Here is a 22,261-nt window from a genome sequence, read left to right as displayed (position 1 = left end):
ACAACCCTATCTTGGCCGTCATTGACGATTGTCAATAGCCAAAGATCTGGCCATTGACAGCCAGATCTTTGGCTGTAGATCTGGCCTTTTCCAGCTAGATCCATTGTGGATCTGGCCGAAAAAGGCTAGATCGGCGTACTACCGACTAGATTCAACCGGTAGTGCGCTGTTACACCAAATTTCAGCCAGCTTTTGGCAGTGGTGGTTGAAATCTGGTAAATTTGGTTGCTGAGGTGTTTTTGTCAATTTTAAAAATTTTTTTTGGGGTTGTTTAGTTAAATTAACAAATTTAGGGGGTTTAAAGGAAGTTAAAAAAATTTAAAATTATCTTTTGGAAAATAGGTGAAACAAACTTAATTTTTTTGGGAAAACTAGAAAAGTTTTCCTAATATGTGATCCAAACGAAGCCATAGACTTTCTATATAAAAAATTGACTTTTAAACAGTGTAGCTTATTACCAACTTAGAAGTAGAATATATGTGGAGGCCAAATAATAGCGATACTAGTACAAAATTTAATAAGCGACTTTTCTTTTGGCCCTAACGCTTAAATTTACATATAAACTTTCTATATATATATATAATTGACTTTTAAACAATGTAGTGTATTATCAATTTAGATGTAGAATATATGTGGGGGCCAAATAATGGCGACAAGCCAACACTCGTACAAAATTNAAAACATTGATCTCAACAAAAATCCATCAACCATTATTCCAAACATGTAGATCATCAACAAACTAAAAATTAATCGATTAATAATTTCTTAAAACATGTTTTAAGGCAGATCTTATGCAGATTCAATATGGCAACATATTATCATCAAATACATGTTATCAACCATACACATAAAAACTGTAAAATTTAGTACCCTAGGCTCTGATACCACTGTTAGTAAACGGTCCCATATCCGCAGCGAAAACAAAAAAATATAATATAAGGATCATTTACATGAGCCAAGATCAAGGGTATAATTTATAGTTTTGTCATAATAAGAATCTGCAGAAATATTAATCATAAGTTTAAAACCATACGCACGTTTGGAGGCTCCACCATGTTTGTCTTTGAACGTTTTGCTACCAACCCAAGTATAGGATCGAACCCACGTAGTCCACACGAAGACAATCACAAAAGAACCAAAGAGGGATTTGCTAGATCCTCTTTGGTTTTAAGATTATGAAGAAAGGAAATCAAATTGAATTGATTTTAGGCAAAAAGTGTTTCTGCCATGGGAGAGAATGAGAGGGGCCGCTGTGTGTTTTTATTTTAAAGAGAAATCAATTCTTTCCAATTAACACACACTTTTCTTTTTATAGTAAATCAAGTTGTCCTATTCCCATCTGGAATAGGCTTGGGCTCCAACCCAAACACCCCATGTTACCAAACACTCCCAATTTGATATTTTATTTTCTATCATTATCTCAATTAAAATCAATTAATATATATTTAATATATATTAATATTTAACAATAATGATATTATATTTAAATATGTGCGAACACATATTTAAATGTAATTTCACTTGTTTAATTTTTCTAACAAATTAAATAAAGGCTACGACCTCAGCAAATTTAATTGCACTGTGAAATTACCAAAATACCCTTTCACCTAAAAAGACGAAAATGCCCTTCTTNATATGTGGAGGCCAAATAATGGCGACAAGCCGACACTGGTACAAAATTTAATAAGCGACTTTGCTTTTGGCCTTCTAACTAAAATTGACATGTAGACTTTCTATGTAAAGAGCCGTACAAAAATAATTGATTGTAAGTGTTGACGTGTGATATTGACACCAACTAAACGCACGTGTGAAATGCTGAGTTGGCCTAGGAGACACACGTGAATGATAAAAAGAGAATGACAAGATAGTGTTTAAAGTGGTTCGGATGCTTTAAGGAAGCAAATCCTACGTCCACTGATATGTATTAATGATGGTGACCTGGCCGCAGTCAGCGAGCTGATTTTATAGGTGATTTTACAAGAGAGAGAGAGAGAGAGAGAGAGAGAGAGAGAGAGAGAGAGAGAGAAAGAGATACAATGTATATTATTTCTTTGAGAGATTCGCCAATCCTGAAATTGAGAGAGGAACTCTCAATTTATAGTGGGATGGATTGAAGTGATGATTGCTGAATCTGTGAGTTGGTGGAATTATCTGTACAAATCTTCCTTTATGTCCTATTGCCCGTTTTCTAAAACGATTCGCGCAATTTGGTGCATGCAATTGGACAGGTGGAAGCTCTTCAGCTCTTGGTTGGTCTGGAGCGCGCCCATTACTCTGACAAAAGCAGGCTACTCCTTCATCATGTGACTCGGCTGTGGGTCTCCCAGGTTCTAACTTTTGCATGCTGACTTGGCCTACGTCAGCCCTGCTTTCTCAAGGCATAACAGAAGTCCCCTCGTTTTTAAGGTTTGAGGATCGAATCTTGAAAACTATAATTCATGCCGTGGTTGGACGCCTTTGAAGTTCTGGTGACCTCGACCTGATTGAAGAGAGGTCGAGGTTGCGCTCTGGTGATCGCGACCTCGAATGGTCAAAAGAGGTCGAGGTAGCACTCTGGTGATCGTGACCTCGAATGGTCACCGCCTTTTAAGGGTGAGTGACCTGGCCTCTTCAAACATTTCCTATTGTACTTTCAATATGGGTGCATTTAATGAAACAGCTCCCGCTCTGTCAGACGTGCTCTACGTGCAGTAAGCATCAGCCAGGCGCATTAAATGCGTGGCAGGCTGAAGCGACACCCCTTACTAGAGCATTGAGTGTAGACTGAGGCACATTAAATGCGTGACATGTTGAAATGACATCTCTTATCTGAACATTGAATGCAGATTGGGGTGCATTAAATGCGGAGTGAGAGAGTATCGTTGTTTGAGTTTTTTAGCGGGAAAAAGACAATGGTTGGGTTTTCTCGAATCGTGAAGGTCAGCCTCCCTCGCTTGATTCGCGACACGTGGTCGTGATCAGCGGTGAGGCACCTTTCTGGCCTAACATCATTTTGATTTAGGGAAAACCAAGCGCCAAACTCAGATTTTTCTCAGGCAGTGTTATTGCATGTCTGTTTTAGAGAGAACAAGAGATTTTCGTAAACTTAGCTTTTTAGCCTTCCAAACTAGCGCATTCCTAACGTTTGAAGCAAAAGAAGCCATTTTCGTACTCCAAGAGGTGAGAATAGTTCTGTTTTATTTTTTGTTCTGTAGTTGAACAGCGTTAGTCTTTCGCTAGTTATCGGGACGAGACGTTCTTGTTGGGTTCGAGCCGTGTATGGCTACTCGAAACACTTTGTTAGGGTTTTTCTGGGATTTAGGGAGTTCCTTCCACGTCATCGTGCGAAATAACATATGGCGGCTAAATGACCCCCCTACTTGTCGCTTTTGCAGACTGCAGTAAAATAGACCCAACGACCAGATCCGAGGAAGGGGTCGGTCCGTCTACCCAGGATGTTCCTGTGAGCCCCACTCATGAGATCTACTCGGTGCTTACTGAGGATGAGCTCGAGCGGGTGGTAAAACAATATGGTATCGGTATGGAGGTTTTCCGTGATGAGACACGTACAGTTCAGAATCTGCTAAGTGGGCTGGCCGCGATCTCTGAGGAAATTTTCAAGGGTGGGGGATTGATCCCTTTCCACCCTTTCATCAGGTCAGTCTTGGATCATTTCGGGATCGCACCGATGCAACTCACCCCGAACGCCTACATGATCGCTATTACCATGTACATCGTGTGTCGTGAGAATGAGTTGGGCGAGCTAACTACGTACGAGCTTGCCTGCTCGTATATCTTAAAGAAAAGCAAGGACAAGGATTCCTATTACTTGTCTAGGCGACCCATAATAGCAGCGGGGATACACAGTTACCCTAGCAACGCAGGGGCTTACAAAACAAAGTTTTTCTTCTTTCGTTATGACGGCCACTGCCTCTTTTAGGATCCAAGTAGGTTCTTTTCCCTTGAATTCATGGACTTCGATTACTTATTTTCTATTCGTTACTAATGACTTGTTTATTTCTGGCAGTTAATAAGACGATCGATTTAGGGCTACTCTGCAACCCGAACAGGATCGTGTCCTTTAGTGTCCTGCCCGAAGAGAGTCGCGATGCGAAGAAGCTTGTAACAACTGCGAATCTTCGCAAATACGATTTCTTCAACTTCAACGCGACATTAGAGTCCCTATCTCGTAAGTCCTAACTTTAAGTTTATTACGTGCAAATGAACTGTTCATTAACGATGTTCATGTGCAACGACCATGCCTCCGAAGGTGCTAGGGTTGTTACGACTAAAGCAGTTCTTCTTTCCTTAGATGAGGACGACCACGACTGAAGCTGCTCCCCGTGGTCCGCCGGCTAAAGGAGGAATGTTGGGTGCTATAGCGAGACCTATTGGGGCTTCCCAGCCTTTAGCGAGTTCTTTGGTCTGACCTGCTGAGGCCTCTCAACCTTCAGCAGGCGCTTCTCGGCCTTCGGTTGCTCGCCCGAGGTTGAAGACAACGACTCAGCAACCAAAGAAAAAGAGAAAGAAAATCCAGATCGAAGAGTCAGAATCTGAATCCGAGGGTGACCAGCCTGGGAGGTTGTAATCGGATGCTAGGCAAAGGTTGGGTAAGGAACCGACAGGTGACACGACCTCTGTTGGAGGCACCGGCAAGGATATTCTGGTGCTGGATTCAATGGGAAACCTGCCGGAGCACCTGCAGCTGATAGTCTTCACCTTGCTAGAGTGCGGACTTGCCGAAGTGTTCGAGGAGTTCATGAACTCCAACGATGTGGACCTGATGGCCACATCAATCCAACACTTAAGCAAGGTAAACGAGCTTTCCTTAGCGAGCTTCATTACCGCTATCTTACCAATTTCGATGTTAACTTTGTTCTTTTTTTTCGCAGGCCCTACTCTCCATGCAATTATCCATGCAGGAGGTTCGGCTGGGAGCTGCTGCGGGGGAGGTCGCGCTAAAGGAGGAGAACGCTAAGCTCAAGTGGGACCTCAAAGCTGCTGCAGCAAAAAGAGAATGATCCTCGGTGGAAGCAAACCAGCTCCGAGGTGAAAGGAACACAACTCTTTGCACCGTGGACTTCCAGAAAGCCGATCTCGAGAGGCATGGGAAGGAGGTGAAGGAGCTTAAGAGAACTGTAGCAAGGTTCGGGGAGGTCGGATTGAAGGATCAAGAGCTAACAGCGACCTATGAGCGGGCCTTACGAGCGGAACAAGATAGGGAGGCCTTTGAGAAGCAAAGGCAAGCTCTCGAGGACGAGCTCCAAGTCAGTTAGGGAAAAGTTACTTCCCTGACCGAAGAGATGCAGACCCAAGGAGCGGAGGTTGAGGCGAAGGCTGTTAAATGGGCTATTCAGTCCATCTACACTTTGCGGCCGAAGAATCTGTATCTTGACATGTCTGACCTGCTAGAGGAATGGCGAGAGATGCTCTTATCTGTGGCACAACTCGATGCCCAAGGAGTTGGCCTAGGAAAGAGTTCGGGACGACCCTCAGAGCCTACAGCCGACCAGCCATCATGTGAGGTCGGGCCTCCCGGAGTTTATTAGTACGATAATTTCTCCCTTTTAGATATTGCTTGCTTTACTCATTAATGAAATATATTTTTGCCTTCACAATCTCTTGTCATGAGTTCGCTTGATTATAACTCTCATAACTGTATCATTAAAATAAATCTGCGAACATGATCATAACAAGCCCATGCGAACAGAATTACATGCGAAAATTATTGCAAAAGAATGAATGATAAATTTTCCATTTACACATAGAAAGATTACAAAAAATATTTACAAAGAAAATGAGTTCGGAATTACTGATAATATGGTCGGAGATGCTCAGCATTCCAAGCTCGGGGCACTTTGGAACCATTCAGCCATTTGAGATGATAAGTCCTCGGTCTTATCACTTCAGCAATGCGATACGGACCCTCCCAGTTTGGTCCTAGAACTCCTACACTTGGTTTCTTAGTGCTGAGAATAATTTCCTTCAAAACAAGGTCGTCGACCTGGAAGTCTCTTCTTCTGACCTTAGAGTCGAAGAACTTCTTCGCGTGTTGTTGATAGGCTGCTATTCTTAGCTGGGCCTTGCTACGATGTTCTTCAACTAGGTCCAGATTTGTGCACATAAGCGCTTCGTTGTTTGCTTCATTGTGAAGGTCCCTCCGGAGTGAACTGGTCCCTACCTTCACAAGGATCATCGCTTCGCAGCCATATGCTAGTGAAAAGGGAGTTTCTGAGGTAGAGGTTCTTGGAGTTGTCTTGTAGGCCCACAGAACTTCAGGGAGGTCGTCGACCCAATTTCCCTTTGCTGTGCCAAGTTTGGCCTTTAAAGTGTGCTTAATGGTTTTGTTGACCGCTTCAACTTAACCATTCGCTTGCTGCCTTGTGACAGAGGCAAATTTTTTGTGAATACCCAGCTCATTGCAGAACTGCTTGAACTCCTTGTTATCAAACTGTTTTCCGTTGTTGGATATAAGGGTATGAGGAATTCCGTAGCGGCATATGATGTTCTTAAAGATGAAGTCCTTGAGCTTTCTGGTCGTGATCGCGGCTAATGGTTTGGCTTCGACCCATTCGGTGAAGTAATCCACTGGGACCACGACATATTTTACTCCCTCTTTACCAACCAGCATGGGGCCGATGAGATCGATAGCCCACATGGAGAACGGCCAGGGGCTGGTCATAGTTGTCAGTTGTTGAGAGGGTGCCCGCAGTAAATTCAAGAACCGCTGGCATTTGTCACACTTCTTGACAAAGTTGTAAGCGTCTTCTTGGATTAGGGGCCAGTAGTACCCTTGATGAACAACTTTCTTAGCAAGAGATCGTGCGGCGGTGTGATTACTGCAGATCCCTTCGTGTATCTCTCTCAGGATGTATTCTGCCTCTTCGCTATTTACACATCGAAGGAGAGGGGTGCTAAACCCTCGCTTGTACAACTGCTCTCCAATGAGGGTATAACGAGCATATCTTGTTCGGATGGTCCTTGTCTCGACCTTGTTGTTAGGCAAGGTCCCATCTTTGAGATACCGAATGATAGGGGCCATCCATGAATCTGACTCTGTTACATTCACGGCCTGTTCGATCGAGCTGATACTGGGGATCTAGATGAATCGAACAGGAATGCTCTCCGGTGCATCCGAGTCTAATGATGAGGCTATTCTTGCCAAGGCATCTACCACAGAGTTGCTATCTCTAGGGATCCGCATGATCGTGAAGCGCTTGAATGGCTCGAGTGCGGCCTTAGCTTTCTCCAGATAGCTGATCATATTTTCTTCCTTGGCTTGATACTCCTCCAAAATCTGGTTAACGACCAGCATGGAGTCACTGCGGATACTGACCATGGTTGCACCCATTTCCCTGGCCAACCGTAGTCTAGCGAGCAGAGCTTCATACTCGGCCTCATTATTAGTTGTCTTAAAGCTAAATCGGAGAATGCCATGAATGCGAGCCCTTTCAGGACTTAATAGGAGAAGACCCGCCTCAGCCCTCTTTTTGTTCAATGATCCAATGACGTAGAGGCTCTAGGTTGATAGATTTTGGATAGTTTCTTGGATGACTTCGTTGGGCTGATGTTCTGACTAGCTCGTCAGATGATGCGAGAACTCTGATATAAAGTCGGCAATAGCCTACCCTTTGATAGTTACCTTCGGTCTGTAATGGAGATCGAACTGGCTTAATTCTGTGGCCCATTTGAACAATTTACCCGATGCCTTCGGTTTTTGGAGGACCTGCTTGAGCGGGTAGTTGGTCATAACATGGACAGTATGGGCATGGAAGTAAGGTCGTAACTTTCGAGAAGCAATCAGCAAGGCATAGGCTAACCGCTCCATTTTTGAATACTGTATCTCGGCATCCAACAGATGCTTGCTCGCGTAATATACTGGCCATTAAGTTTTGTACTCCTCCTGAACTAAGGTTGCACTGACCGCGAACTGAGAGATGGACAAGTACAACAGGAGGATCTCCTACGGGATGAGGTTTGGACAGAAGTGGTGGCTTCTCGAGGTGTTCCTTAATACTCTGGAATGCTTGCTCGCACTTTGGAGTCCATTCGAACTTCTTATTGGCCCTGAGTATATTGAAGAATGGTAAGCAGCAACCTGTTAGCCTTGATATGAAGCAACTTTGCGCCGCTATTCGCCCGTTTAGGCTTATGACCTGTTTTTTGTTGGTTGGACTTTTCATATCGAGGAGAGCTTGGATTTGCTCAGGGTAGATCTCAATTCCCCGTTGGTTAACCATGTACCCTAGGAATTTTCCCGTGGATACTCCGAATGAACATTTGAGGGGGTTCAACTTCATTAGGTACTCTCGGAGGATGTCGAACATCTCAGCGAGATGTGCTATGTGATCTGAAGAGACATGCGACTTGACAAGCATGTCATCTACATAGACCTCCATCATTCTTCCGATCTATTCGGAGAACATTCGGTTAACCAGTCGTTGGTAAGTTACGCCAGCGTTCTTGAGGCCAAAGGGCATAACCCTATAGCAGTACAGTCCCCGATCTATAACAAAGGATATATGCTCTTCGTCTGATGCGTACATCAGTCCCGAGTATGCGTCATAAAACTTAGCAGCTCGTGCCCCGAGGTGGCATCCACGAGCTAGTCGATCCTTAGCAGGGGAAAGCTTCAATGGTACACTAACCTTCCAAACAACTCAATTAGCTCATTCGCCCAACTCACACGACACCTTTGTTGAACAATTCGCCAACAGTAAGAAACTCGAGAAGCTGTTAGCCTTATATAGAGTCTACTAGAAGAGGAGGGAGCCGTTGAGAGAGTACGTCAGCAGATTCAATAAAGAAAAAATCTCCATCCTATCCTGCAATCTAGAGACAGCGGTAAATGCTTTTAGAAATGGTCTCCTCTCAGATGGAGAACTATACAAAGACCTGACAAAGCTCAGCTGCACCACAATGGAAGATGCCCTAGCTAGAGTTGTGATCCAAATTAGGTGGGAGGAAGACGAGGTGAACCAGATGAGGCATGCCAGATATGATGACCGTCACCAAAGGCGGAATGAAAGAAATCCAGAGTCGAGATCATTTAAGCCCACTTATCAACCCCCTCCCCGCAATCCGAGTAGAATAAAAAAACCATACGATCGCTAGCCGACTAGAGCAGAAAATAAACCATCCGGATCAAACCAATTCAAGGCTCTATAGTACAACCTCAACATCGAACCAGCCCAGGTTATGGCAATCATGAAAGGAATGGGACCTACCATGAAGTGGCCAACCAAGCTCAATCCTGACACGGAGAGCGACACGACCAAGTGGTGCGAATTCCATAGCGACCATGGTCATAACATCGCTGATTGGATCGCCTTAAGATTGGAAGTTACAGCACTACTGAAAAGGGGACATCTCCGAGACCTATTGACAGATAAATGGAATAATACAGTCAGCCAGAGAAGCTCAAAGGAAACATCTCCCCCTCCACAGGAACCATCATCAAAGGGGTTCTACTCCATCATCTCTGGAGGCTTGAAAATCAGTGGGGTGAGTTATTCCTCAACCAAGCGCTACACCCGAGCCAAACATCACCTAGAAGTTCAGTCCATTCATCCATCCCCTCGGGTGTATACCAACTAGATCATTCAGTTTGAAGATGACGAGCCAATCACCCTTGCCACCCCTCATCACGATGCTCTGGTCATCTTCCTCCAGATCACCAACATCCTGGTCAAGAGAGTATTTGTAGATGGGGGATCCTCGACAAACACCCTTTTCCTCGAAGCAGTGAAGGCCATGAGACTGGATGAATCAAACATCAGTAGATGACTGACCATCCTGGTCAGGTTTAATTCTGAGTAAAAGTACACCATTGGTGAAATCGCCTTGTCCGTCTATGCCAGTGGAGTTAACAAGCAAACCATCTTCCTAGTGCTTGGTTTCCCCTCATCGTACAACGTCATTTTGGGTCGACCCTGGATCCATAATATGCGAGCTGTCCCATCCACCTTCCATCAAACTATCAGGTTTCCAACAAAATAGGGAGTAAGAGAAATCAAGAGCGATCCTAAGGCGTCCATAGACTACTACAAAAATGCCTTCAAAGGCAAAGGTTATACGTCATAGCAATTATAGTCCTACCCAACCCCTCTGACTGTGCCAGATAAACCATCTATGGAATAGTTAGATGAAGTGCAGATACATTCGGACTATACCAATCAGAAGACCCAGATAAGCTCTCGCCTCAGACCCAAGATGAGAGAACGACTTATAGACTTCCTTAAACAAAATTAAAACTGCTTCGCCTGGTCCCACACAGACATGACAGGAGTCAGCATCGAGGCAATCGTCCACCACCTTTATGTAGATCTGGATGACCCTCCAGTGAAGCAAAGGTGGAGGAAGTTCGCACCAGAACGCAACTAGTCATCAATGAACAGGTTGACAAACTATTGAGTAATAGACTGATTAGAGAAGTACACTACACCGACTGGCTGACAAACATTGTGGTTGTGAAGAAAAAGAATAAAAAGTGGAGAGTCTGCATAGACTTCACAAAGTTGAACAAAGTATGCCCCAAGGACTCCTTCCTACTCCCACATATCGACATGATGGTCGATACGACAACAGGTCATGAACTCCTAAGTTTTATGGATGTCTTTTTAGGGTACAACTAGCTTTTGATGCACCCGAATGACTAGGAGAAAACAAATTTCATCATAAAGAGGGGAACCTACTACTACAAAGTAATGCCTTCTGGTTTTAAGAACATTGGGGCCACTTATCAACGGCTGGTCAACAGAATGTTTGCCGAACACCTCGGAGACACCATGGAAGTATAAATGATGACATGCTCGTCAAGTCCCTTATAGCCGAACAACACCTTGACCACCTCAACCAAGCATTCGCCGTCCTAAGGAAATACAATATGAAGCTGAACCCAACCAAGTGTTCGTTTAGGGTCTCATTAGGAAAATTCTTAGGATACATGGTGACTCAGCATGGGATAAAAGCCAACCCTGACCAGATCCAGACGATCCTCAACATACCATCACGAACTTGCATCAAGGACATCTAGCGCCTTGCGGGGCGAGTAGCTGCCTTGAGCCGATTCATCTCCAGATCTGCTGATAAGTGCCACATTTTCTTCACCATGCTCAAGAAATCCAAGAAATTTGAATGGACCCCCACATGTGAGGAGGCCCTGCAGCAGCTAAAGAGGCATCCCCACATCCAAGAAATTAATTAAGAGTGAGTAAGGGTGTCCTCATTAGAAGATTAATATGTTAAATTAAATTTTAACTTGGAAACTTTAAAGAAATTAATATGTTAGAACTTAAAAGCTTTACTCTAGTCTTATGGTAATAATGGACATTGTGGAAAAGATTAATTACGCTGCTACACAAAAGCCCACAAAATGACAAGAGCCGGCAAAATGACATTAGGTTTGGTTATTATTACGAGGTAGAATTTAAAAATGAACAAAAAAAAAACTTCTAGGTTTGTTAATTTAGCTAAACACCCCTAATAATAAAAAGTTTGTAAATTGACAAAAACACCTCCACCAACCCATATTTGCTAGATTCCTGCCACCATTGTAAGAATCTGGTGTCATTGAGCACGATTGGCCAGATTTGGCCGATCGTGTGCCACTATGGCTTTTTTCAGCCAGATCCACCACAAATTTGATTGGAAAAGGCCAGATCTAGGCACATCTGGCTGTCACCGAAGGCCACAGATATGGTCATCATTGACGATCAATGACGGCCATATATTAGCTGTCGTTGATGGCCACATGTGGCTAAAGATCTGGCCTTCAATGGCTAGATCTTTAGCCATGGATTTGGCCAGAAAAGGTCAGATCGACGTACTACCTACCAGATCCAATCGATAATACGTCGTTATGTCAGATTCCGACCACCTTCCAATGGTGGTTGTCAGAATCTAACAAATGTGGATGGGTGGGGGTGTTTTTGTCACTTTATAAAAATTTTTGTTAGCAATGTTTAATTAAATTAATAAACCTATGGGAGTTTAAAATAATTGAATATTATAAAATATGATTTTGAGAATAGGAAAACAAATATAACTGGCCTTTACCATTTATCTCTAACTCTACACGTCACGATGAAGGTTCATCTCCCCTTCCCACATGTGACCCCCGCCACCAATAAAAAAAAAAAAAAAAACTCCTTTTGCTTTCTGCTCTTTGTGAGGCGTGTAGTTCCACAAGTCAACCGGCCCCATGTGTTCTCAAAGTCAAGAAAGTAACCAATCAGGAGATTAGATGGTTCCCTTTTTAAAATTTAATGCTTCTCAACCCAGTTTAGTTGATTGGACACGTGTCAACCTGTCATAGCATATGAAAAACTATCAGCTCTACCCACGTCACCTTACTCACCTTTTACTGAACAACAATGCTACAGACACCGACGTTTTTACACTAAAATTTTGTACCGGCTTACGTGTATATTGACTCAGACCAATCAACTCATTTTACCTTATTAAATTTTTTCTAATGAACGGCCGTTCACTAACATGGACTCCCGTCCATATTTAAAGGACGCCCGTCCATTGGTAAATGAAATAAAAAATTTAAAAATTTAAAAAAAATCTGGAATGGATGCCCGTCCACAATTAATGGACGCCTGTCCATTGTGTAAGGACGGCCGTCCGTATGTAATGGACGCCCGTCCATCTAATTGTTTTGTTTTCACATACCTATCTCTCTCTTTTTCTTCGTCTTCATTGCCAGTGGTGCAGTCCATTTCACTACCTCAAGTAATGACTGTGGTGTCAGAGATTTTGATATGGAAAAGTATGAACTCTTGAAGCATTTCCGTTTTCCTTGGCTTCATTTTCTGGGCTTTGTGCTTCATTTTCTGGGCAATATATGAAGCACTTGCAGGCTGAAGCTTTCAATTGAATTTTTTAAATGTTTGTTTTTTCCAGAACTGTTTTTGCGGATTAGTAGGTTTGGGAAAACTACATGGATAAGTATTTGAGTGGAAAAATAAGCATCTTTCATGCATGATTCTTTAACGTGGACAATGCAGAAGTAAATGAATATGTTTAGGATGTTTGGCATTTTCTTATTTATTAATATCTATCTTGTTGGTAGATGAAGGTGTTGGATCATTTGATGAAGATTATAGTGGGGGTGAGAGTGAGGCTCCTGAATGTTCCCTTACTCCACCCGTGGACCGTGAGCTTAATGACAAACTCTTTCATAAATATGGTGGTTATATTAGCACCTTGAAGCATGAGTTTTCTAAGAAGAAGAAAAAGGGAAAACTACCGAAAGAAGCCAGGCAATTCTTGTTTGATTGGTGGAGTGTCCACAACAAATGGCCCTATCTGACGGTATAATTTTTCCACAGTTTTATCAGATTAACTAAGCAGTTGGGCATGGAGCAGCAACTGGAGTCTGAGAAAGCGAGGAAGAGAAGAGGTGTTTAGAATGGTTTTTTTTTTTATTTTTTTTATTTTTTTTAAAGTATGGACGGGCGTCCATTCCCTAATGGACGCCCATCCAAATGTAAGGGACGGGCGTCCATTCCTAATGGACGTTCATCCAAATGTAATGGATGCCCGTCCAAACGTAAGGGACGGATGTCCATATTAACTAGACACCCGTCCATAAAATTTGGACGGGCGTCCATTGTTGTTTTTTTTTTTTTTTTTTTTTTTTTTAAACAAAACAATTTTTTATGGACGGTTGTCCATTCCACTATGAACGATCATCCAAGATGTATGGACGGTCATTCGAAATCGTTGGACGGCCGTCCATTATGTCAGTATTCAATCGTCCAACTTGGAGGCCTTCACGTGTTTCGGTGCAATTTTTCGGTGGATATAGCATTTTTCTTTACTGAAACGTGGGCTTGGTCCGGTTAGCATCTTTCCTTAATTTTCTCCATTGATGCTTTTACCCCCCCTCTTTTATTATCCGCCCACCCAACACGTTTATCAACTTACTCTCACGTCTATTTCAATCTCTCAGTCTCGTTAACTAATCACCATCATTACATCTTTGATCCGACGCTTATAATTAGAGATTTCATTACAAAACAGTGTGCGTAGCCCTAGGGGTTCGTAAAGTCAAGAAAGTAACCAATCAAAGATTAGATGGGTCGCTCCATATATGACAAAGGGAATGTGAATGTAAAAACGCAGTTTTCAAGACTGAAATTATATGGAAAAGTTGAGATGGCTTCAGCTTTTTGACCTATGCGTATGGTTCTCCTAAAATGAAGTTTCTAGGCACCGGAGTTGATGGGCAATCCATTCTTTTACTGTTTGGTGGGTGACAGAATATCACAGAGCTGGGGCCATGCATATTCTGTCCGCATCATCTTTGAATTACAGCTATCTATCCAACGTGGGTGGGGACTCCTTCCTCTAGTTTTCTCACTCTGAAAAGTCTGTGTCTTAAAGAATTCGAAGGATCATCATTTTCATTTCCACAGCTACAAGCACCTCTCGAATAACTCATAATTTTCTCCAGTTCTTTTCTCATTCAAACAGTTACCATCTCTGATCATGGCTGAAGCAATTGTTTCCGCTGTCTTGAGGCATCTGGGTTCAATCATTGCTCAAGAAATACAACAAGAAGTGAAGCTAGTTGTTGGTGTCGACAAAGAAGTCAAAAAGCTTAGGAGCAATCTTGAAGCTATTGAAGCTGTGCTCGTTGATGTAGAGGAAAGACAAATGAAGAAGAAAACTATAAGTCTTTGGTTAGATCAGCTCAAACACGCATCCTACGACATTGAAGATGTGTTGGATGAGTGGAACTATGCCATGTTGAAACTGCAAATTGAGAGACCTGAAGATGATGCTGTTCCTAAGAAGGTGTGTTTCTCCTTTCCCTCCTCTTGCTTTTCTTTCAAACAAGTTAGTTTACATCATGACATTGCAATGAAGATAAAAGATGTAACTGAAAATCTAGATGACATTGCGAAACAAAAAGATAAGTATGCTTTTAACACGATTAGAAGCGTTGAAAAGTCAGAACGACTACAAAGCACCTCATTTGTTGATGTGTCTGAGTTATGTGGTCGAGTTGACGATAAGAATAGTTTAGTACGTAAGTTATGTGATAGTAGTGAAGAACACCTTCCTGTCATCCCTATTATAGAGATGGGAGGAATTGGTAAAACCACTCTTGCTCAATTTTCATATAAAGACAATGAGGTGATAAACAATTTTGAGAAAAAAATATGGGTATGTGTATCTGAGCCTTTTGATGAGTATAGGATTGCTAGAGCAATTATTGAGGCTTTAGAAAGTTTTGCTTCGAATGTAGTTGAATACGAATCACTTCTTCAACATATTAGTAAATCTATTGTGAGAAAGAAATATCTTTTGGTCTTAGATGATGTGTGGAACGAGGATTACAAAAAATGGGAACCGTTGTATCATTGCTTGAAGAATGGTCTTCATGGAAGTAAAATTTTGATTACCACACGTAAGGAATTGGTTGCACGTATGATGGGATCAATTGATATTATCAATGTTAAGGAGTTGCTTGAAGAAGATTGTTGGTTGTTGTTTAGACAATTAGCATTTTTTGGTATGTCTCAAGAGGAGTGTAAAAAATTTGAAGAGATTGGTAGGCTAATTTTAAGGAAGTGCAAGGGTTTGCCTCTTGCTGTAAAGACTATCGGGAGTCTCTTGCATTTTAAGAAACATAGGGAAGAGTGGCAAAGTATATTAGATAGTGAATTATGGAAACTAGAAGAATTTGAAAAAGAAATTTTTCGGCCATTATTATTGAGTTATAATGATTTGCATTCTATGATTAAAATATGTTTAATATATTGTGCAATCTTTCCAAAGGACTATAACATAAGAAAAAATTATTTGATTAAATTATGGATGGCTCAAGGTTATCTTAAAGGAGAAGGAAATAAAGTAATGGAGATAGTTGGTCAAGAATATTTTGACTACTTAGCATCACGCTCATTCTTCCAGGATTTAAAAAAAGATGATCGGAATAATATCTTAAAATGTAAGATGCATGATTTAGTACATAACTTTGCTCAATTGTTGAGTAAGAATGACTGTCTCCACAAAGAAGTTAATGGTCTTAACGAACCAATCATAAACTCTTCTTATGATGAGCAAGTTTGTCACTTGATGGTTACAATTAATGAAGAGGATTCATTTCCTAATTCCATTTTTAGTCTTAGAAGGATACGCAGTTTCTTACAGGGCCGTCTCAAGAACATTTGTGACCCTAGGCAGGAGTTACTTTGGGGCCCTCTAATAATATAAGCATATATTAAAAAAATTATTTCATTTTTTTTTTTTTTGGCCTTTTGAGATGAAAAATCACTAGGAGAGATAGACAACAATCGGCAGGCTAACAAGTTTAGATTGGTGGGGGGTTTTGGAGAGTAGATGTTGGAGAAGTGATGGGTGGTGAAATGGGTGATTTCTAATGCCAAAATTGATAAGAAAAGGCTTGAGAAGTCACGACCCAAAAGGTATCGATGGCCGGCGATTGGCAGAGTAAACGGATAACATATGATAGGGGTTTTGGTGAGAGGCTGAGGGGAGGAAGATGGTGGTGTCGACGAAGGCCAACAATGTCGGGTACATGCCAAAAAGGCTACAAATGGCTGTCGTGTGGTGGAGTTGGGTTGTGAGATTCATAAAAAATTAGTCAAATCGAGGGCTATCAAGGTTGGGAAATGATAAAATGATGATTTCGATCGATTTTGGTGAGAAAATTGACCGGAACCAAAATTGACCGAAATCAACTCCAAACCATTGGTGGCAAAAGAGGGTTGAAGATGATTTATGTGAATGTCAAATTTTGGGATTGAATTGGGGGTGAGTAATTTGAGATTTGTAAATGATTATTTTAGTCTTCCATTGTTAAAAGAGATTCAATATGTTAATTTAGGGGTATAAACTAGAATATATAAAACTAGAGGTACAAACTTACTATTTTGTTAAACTTTGGGTGGGAATATATGTAAAAAGTTTATAATAAATTTGAGCTTTTTTTTGGGGGGGGGGGCTTTGGCTTAGATAAGAAATTATAAACCATTTTCATTTTTGTAAGATATTCAAAAAAAAAAAAAAAAAAAAATTTATAAAAAATTTGGGCCCCCATTTTTTTGGGGGCCTAGGCAGGTGGCCGGCTTAAGGCACCTGCCTACCCCTTAAGCCGGCTCTGGTTTCTTATATAATTTTGATGATTCCTAGGTTAAATTGACTCCTAATATCTTACCAAAATTATTTGATGAATTGACATCTTTAAAGGCGTTAACCATAGCTCCATCGTGGCGGCATGTAGATGTGATTGAGTACATTCCTAAAGAGGTTGGAAAATTGATACATTTGAGGTATCTTAATTTGTGTTTTTCACACATGAGAAAACTTCCTGAAGCATTATGTGGATTATATAATTTGCAAACTTTAGATATTAATCAATGTAGAGAATTGGAAGAATTACCTCAAGGGATTGGAAAATTAATAGAACTAAGGCATCTTGAGAATTATGGGACCACGTCATTAAGAAAAATCCCAATAGGAATTCAAAGATTGAGTAATCTCCGAATCTTAAGGGAATTCGTGTTAAGTGGTGGTGGTGGTAGTGATAATAAAACATGTAGCCTTGAAGGTTTGAAATACCTTAACCTCTTTGAAGAGTTGTATATAAGAGGACTGGGAAATATATCAGATGTGAACAAGGTTAAAAGATCAAAAATTAAGAACCAGAAAAATCTCCTTCATTTGACTTTAGATTTTAGAAAAGATGAACGAGAGAGGACAAATGAAGATGATGAAGCACTTCTTGAAATCCTACAACCATCTTTAAATTTGGAGAAATTACGGCTAGATAAATACAGAGGCAACACTATTATGCCCAACTGGATGATGTCCTTAACCAACCTCAGTCACTTAACACTCCGTAACTGCATAAACTGTAAGCATTTGTCTTCCTTGGGAAAATTGCCATCCCTTGAATCGTTTTCAATATGGGCGATGAAGAGTGTGAAAAGAGTGAGTAATGAATTTTTGGGAATTGAAAGTGATGGCACATCATCTTCTTTTATTTTCTTCCCCAAATTGAAAACTCTCACTTTTCAGTATATGGATGAATGGGAGGAGTGGGATTATGAGACTACAAGAAATAGAGAAGAAGATGATATTACAATCATGCCATCTCTGGTTTCCTTGTCAATTTATAACTGCTCCAAACTGAAGGCACTACCAAACCACCTTGATCAGAATACGACACTGAAAAAAGATATCTCTCGTTGCCCTCTGCTACACTACGGTTGAAGGGGAAAATGAGAGGTAATTTTTTCTTTTTCTTTAAGTCAATCTATTTGTTCCATCCAATTTCTGATTGAATATTTAATCACTTCAGCTTTTTTTTTTTTGAATCTTTTGAAGAAAATACTTGTTGAATTAACCGGCAATGCCCCTCCATCTGTTGGAACATCTCCCATATACTCACTCTTCTGTATAATCGTGGCCGTCCATCATCACCAGTCTTTTATGAGGAGGAGAAGATTGTTGAAGACAACCTGATGACGGTCAGATGTTATTTCGTCTTTGAAAAGCACTTTCTTTTTAAAATAATTTCCAATAATTGCTAAGATGTCTGTTTTATTTTGATTGATTCTGTAGATAATGTCTTTGAGAAGTTTATGATTCATTCATATACACAATTTGTTTTCTTTTATCATCAAGTGAAAAATTTAATGTTTTCTTTTATTCATATACCATTAAAGTTTCAAAAGAACGCAAATGGTGGGTTGTGAGGACTCACTTGAGGTTTCTCTTATTCAGTCGTGAGGCAAGTTACCTATGTTAAGACATTTTTTCTCTCTGAACTTACTGAAACCATGCCTCAATTTTCCCTCTGCAGAACTCTGAACCACGGTGGAAAAAGTTGACAGGCCTGGAAAATTGTCTCTGTGCAGCATTACGCGGTAAGCAAGACGGGAAGAATGGCGTGAGGAGAGTAGTCGAAGGAACTCAGTTAATGGTTGGTGTTAGTGTTTATGTGCTGGAGATAACTAAGAAAAGAATGAGAGCATAATCCGATTGAAGAAAAGTGCCTGAATTTTCTTAAGTTAAAAATGAGTTTACACTTCAACCAATAAAGCAGATTTTACACTATTACACCAAACATGCAGACATATAAAAAGCTTGATTTAATCTGAAGCTACTGACTTAATACCAACTAGCCAACAACTATGTAACACATCCCACATAATCTGGGATACACATCCCACAAAATGAGTAAAACTTTGCAGTATTACAAATGGACCCCTGGCAGATTGCCTTTCAGTTTTACCGCCAAAAACATGTTTGAACATCAGTTGAACTGCTGCATTTCCAGCCAAGTATCAACCTTCAACAGTTGGCTATGCTTTCTTACTGATCCCTATGTCATTTCTTTAATATTCTGTTTATTTCTGGGACTGATCAACAGAGGAAATACTCCCGGGCAAAGCAATGAACGACAAGTTATTATCATTCAATGGTAGAAATTTCATGTAGGCACTTGTTCAAAAAGAAATTTCTTCACATGAAACAACAAGTGCTAAATCTTTTGGTTTCCACATTTACTTGGTGAGTAGCATCTCATCTATATTTCTATCTCCAAAGCGCTTCTTTAAAAGAACAAATTTTCATCTACAGAATTTCTATCATGCTGGAAAAATTTGACAGACCTGGAAATATCTTCTATGAGCGATGTCCACACTCAATTTTTCATAGAATAATCATCTAATATTGTTTATGCAATTTTTTTCTTCTAAGCCATGCAAATTTCTATTCGACCACGGTTTCAGATTTCTACCGTAGAACAAATATGGAACAGAGGAGGGATAAATCATAAATGTAGGAGATTATGTACTCAAAAGGACTCAAATGGTTGGTTATCCTTTCTCACTTCTCTTTTTTTTCTTCATGTTTAAACTAGAAAGTACATCAAAGCTTTATTACTGGTTCTGTAAGTCCTTTAATTTTTATTCAGAACTGTTTCTCTTACTGTTGGTTGCTATTTTATCAGGGAGCTTCTCAAATTACAGTGGATGCCCTCTATGACATCATTTGATAACTCATTTAGATAGGTTTGTTTTCTTGGTTATCTGTCTACTTAGTGGGGACATTGAAAAAGACGTTCTCTCTAGCTAATTAAACTTGGTTTTGATATGTTCATTTTGATGCAGTGAGCCAAGTTTAAGATGTCCTGAATTTGCAAAAGAATCAAGGTTGAATTATTGTGCATTAAGAAGTTTAAGGTATGTCATCTATTGTTAATGTTTTCTTGGTTCTTGTATTCTTTTTCTTGACCATAAGATTCCTATGTGAAGACATTAGTTCTCTTCCAGCTTATTGAAACCAGGCATCAAATTCTCTGTGCAAAAATTTGCAGATTGAGGTATCATGGTGGAAAAAGTTGACAGACTTGGAAATATCTACCTATGGCCGTACGTATATCTTAATTCTTAAAGGTGATAAACCCACTTTCCTTACATCAATTTTCTGATAATGTTTAGGTGCTGTTTTTCTCTTTTACACTAAGGCATGTAATATTCTATTTATAGCTTCAAATTTCAACAAATAGTCATTGTTTAGTGCAGCATTTTGTCTTCTGGAAGAAGGAAATAATAGGTGTTAGGAGGAACTCATTTAATTTTGGTTATAAATTTCTCCTCTTTCTTCATTTGTGATGTTTAAAAGCACTTCACAACATTTGTTTTCTGATTCAGTTATTTCTTTAATATGCGGAACTGATTTACTATTTGGGCTTACCTATCCTGAGAATTTGCAATTTCATTCACAGATCAATGGGTAAACTGTTTTTGTCCTTGTTTATAAGTATACAATGGTTTTGTTGCTTTCTGTTTTAGCCAAGTCAAGAGATTAGTCTTGAGAGAAAAAGTGTAGAGACAAGAGAGAGCTTATTGTAGAGAGACTAGATTTTTTTTTTCTTTTTCTGATAAATCCGGTAATTGTATTGAAAAGAATAAAAAATATAACCTAGGAGGGGAACTCTCTATTTAGCTAAAAGACATCTTGTACAATCCTAGACGAAACCATCCCAATCCTATACAAAAAGAGGCCTAAACAAAAAAACTATACAAGAGGAGTCACCTGCTCTCTCTAAGGCAATCATTTGCCCTTTCCAAGGGCAAACAAAAGGAAAGGCAGATACTATAAATACAAGTGCCATTCAGATTATCCAACCCAACACCCTATTATGTTAAGTCATGTTAGTGTTATATGATATAATAAATGTTAAATGGTACTAAACAATATCATACGGTATATCAAAGTGTTTATTATTCTACCTAACATGATACAAAGTTTACACTAAACGTTAAGTTATATAATATTACACTGCATTAATGAGAATAAAAATAAGAATATATTACTAAACGATGCAAATATATTTTAGAAATTTGATCTAAATTTTTTTATTTTATTGTTAGATGATAGATGATAGTAATATACTTCAGAAATTTTGTCTTAAGAGGAGGTTTTGATTGCAAGAAGAGCAACCTCATTGTTAGCTCTCATTGAAGACCCTTGATTGGCTACTAATTATATAAAACCCATATCAATTAATTTGGCAAAAATTTTACGATTTATTCATTTACCTTGTAACCCAAATTATCGGGTGTTTGGGTTTGGGATCGGTTTTGTTTTATGTATGTTGAATCGAACCACAAAAAAATTGATTTCTCCTTTTTGTACCTGTGTAATATATATGAACACTCTTGCAAAACCGAACCAACCTGCTTAGATCGATTTGGTCCGGGTCAAATTTTCGAGTTTGTATGGGTTGTACACATTCCTTCATGTAAGAGCACTTATTATGAAGTGCATATGTTATCATTGAAAAATATTAAGTACCCGTTATCGGAGAGTTTGTAATAAAAGGCTTTTTATAATCTATATATTAATATAATGTTGAAGCAGACTGCTTCTTCTGACGCCACGTAGAATTGATAAATGATCGTTATGCAGGATGTCGTTAATTGGTTCACGTGTTTGCTGTTTATTGGGCTTGCTATAATAGGGATTATTCACATGCATTCAATTAATGTATTCAATACAAATCTTTCACATTCCTCTTTTAATTTGAGATCTTTCACATTCTCTTTTAATTTGATAAATTACTAATATTTCACGTATATGTTATTGATTTCCATGAATATTAAGAGATTACTATAATAGAAATTATTCGCATACATTAAATTAATGTATTCAATACAAATCTTTCACATTCCTCTTTTAATTTAAGATCTTTCACATTCCTCTTTTAATTTGATAAAGATACAACATA

General features: G+C 39.9%; 1 protein-coding gene across 1 annotated transcript; it reads left to right on the top strand.

Moving 5' to 3' along the window:
- The first annotated feature begins 5,282 nt into the window (after positions 1–5,282).
- On the top strand, positions 5,283–18,234 carry LOC116138289 (late blight resistance protein R1-A-like). The gene is made up of 5 exons (XM_031424008.1): positions 5,283–5,499; positions 13,058–13,299; positions 14,464–15,588; positions 17,152–17,291; positions 17,385–18,234. Exons 1-5 carry the CDS (start codon positions 5,283–5,285, stop codon positions 18,232–18,234), a joined length of 2,574 nt encoding a protein of 857 aa, XP_031279868.1.
- Positions 18,235–22,261: the final 4,027 nt, after the last annotated feature.

Source organism: Pistacia vera, unplaced genomic scaffold (genome assembly GCF_008641045.1).
Source record: "Pistacia vera cultivar Batoury unplaced genomic scaffold, PisVer_v2 Contig11, whole genome shotgun sequence".
NCBI lineage: Eukaryota > Viridiplantae > Streptophyta > Magnoliopsida > Sapindales > Anacardiaceae > Pistacia > Pistacia vera.
Note: the sequence above shows the minus strand (reverse complement) of the source record. Positions and strands in the feature narration are given on the sequence as shown.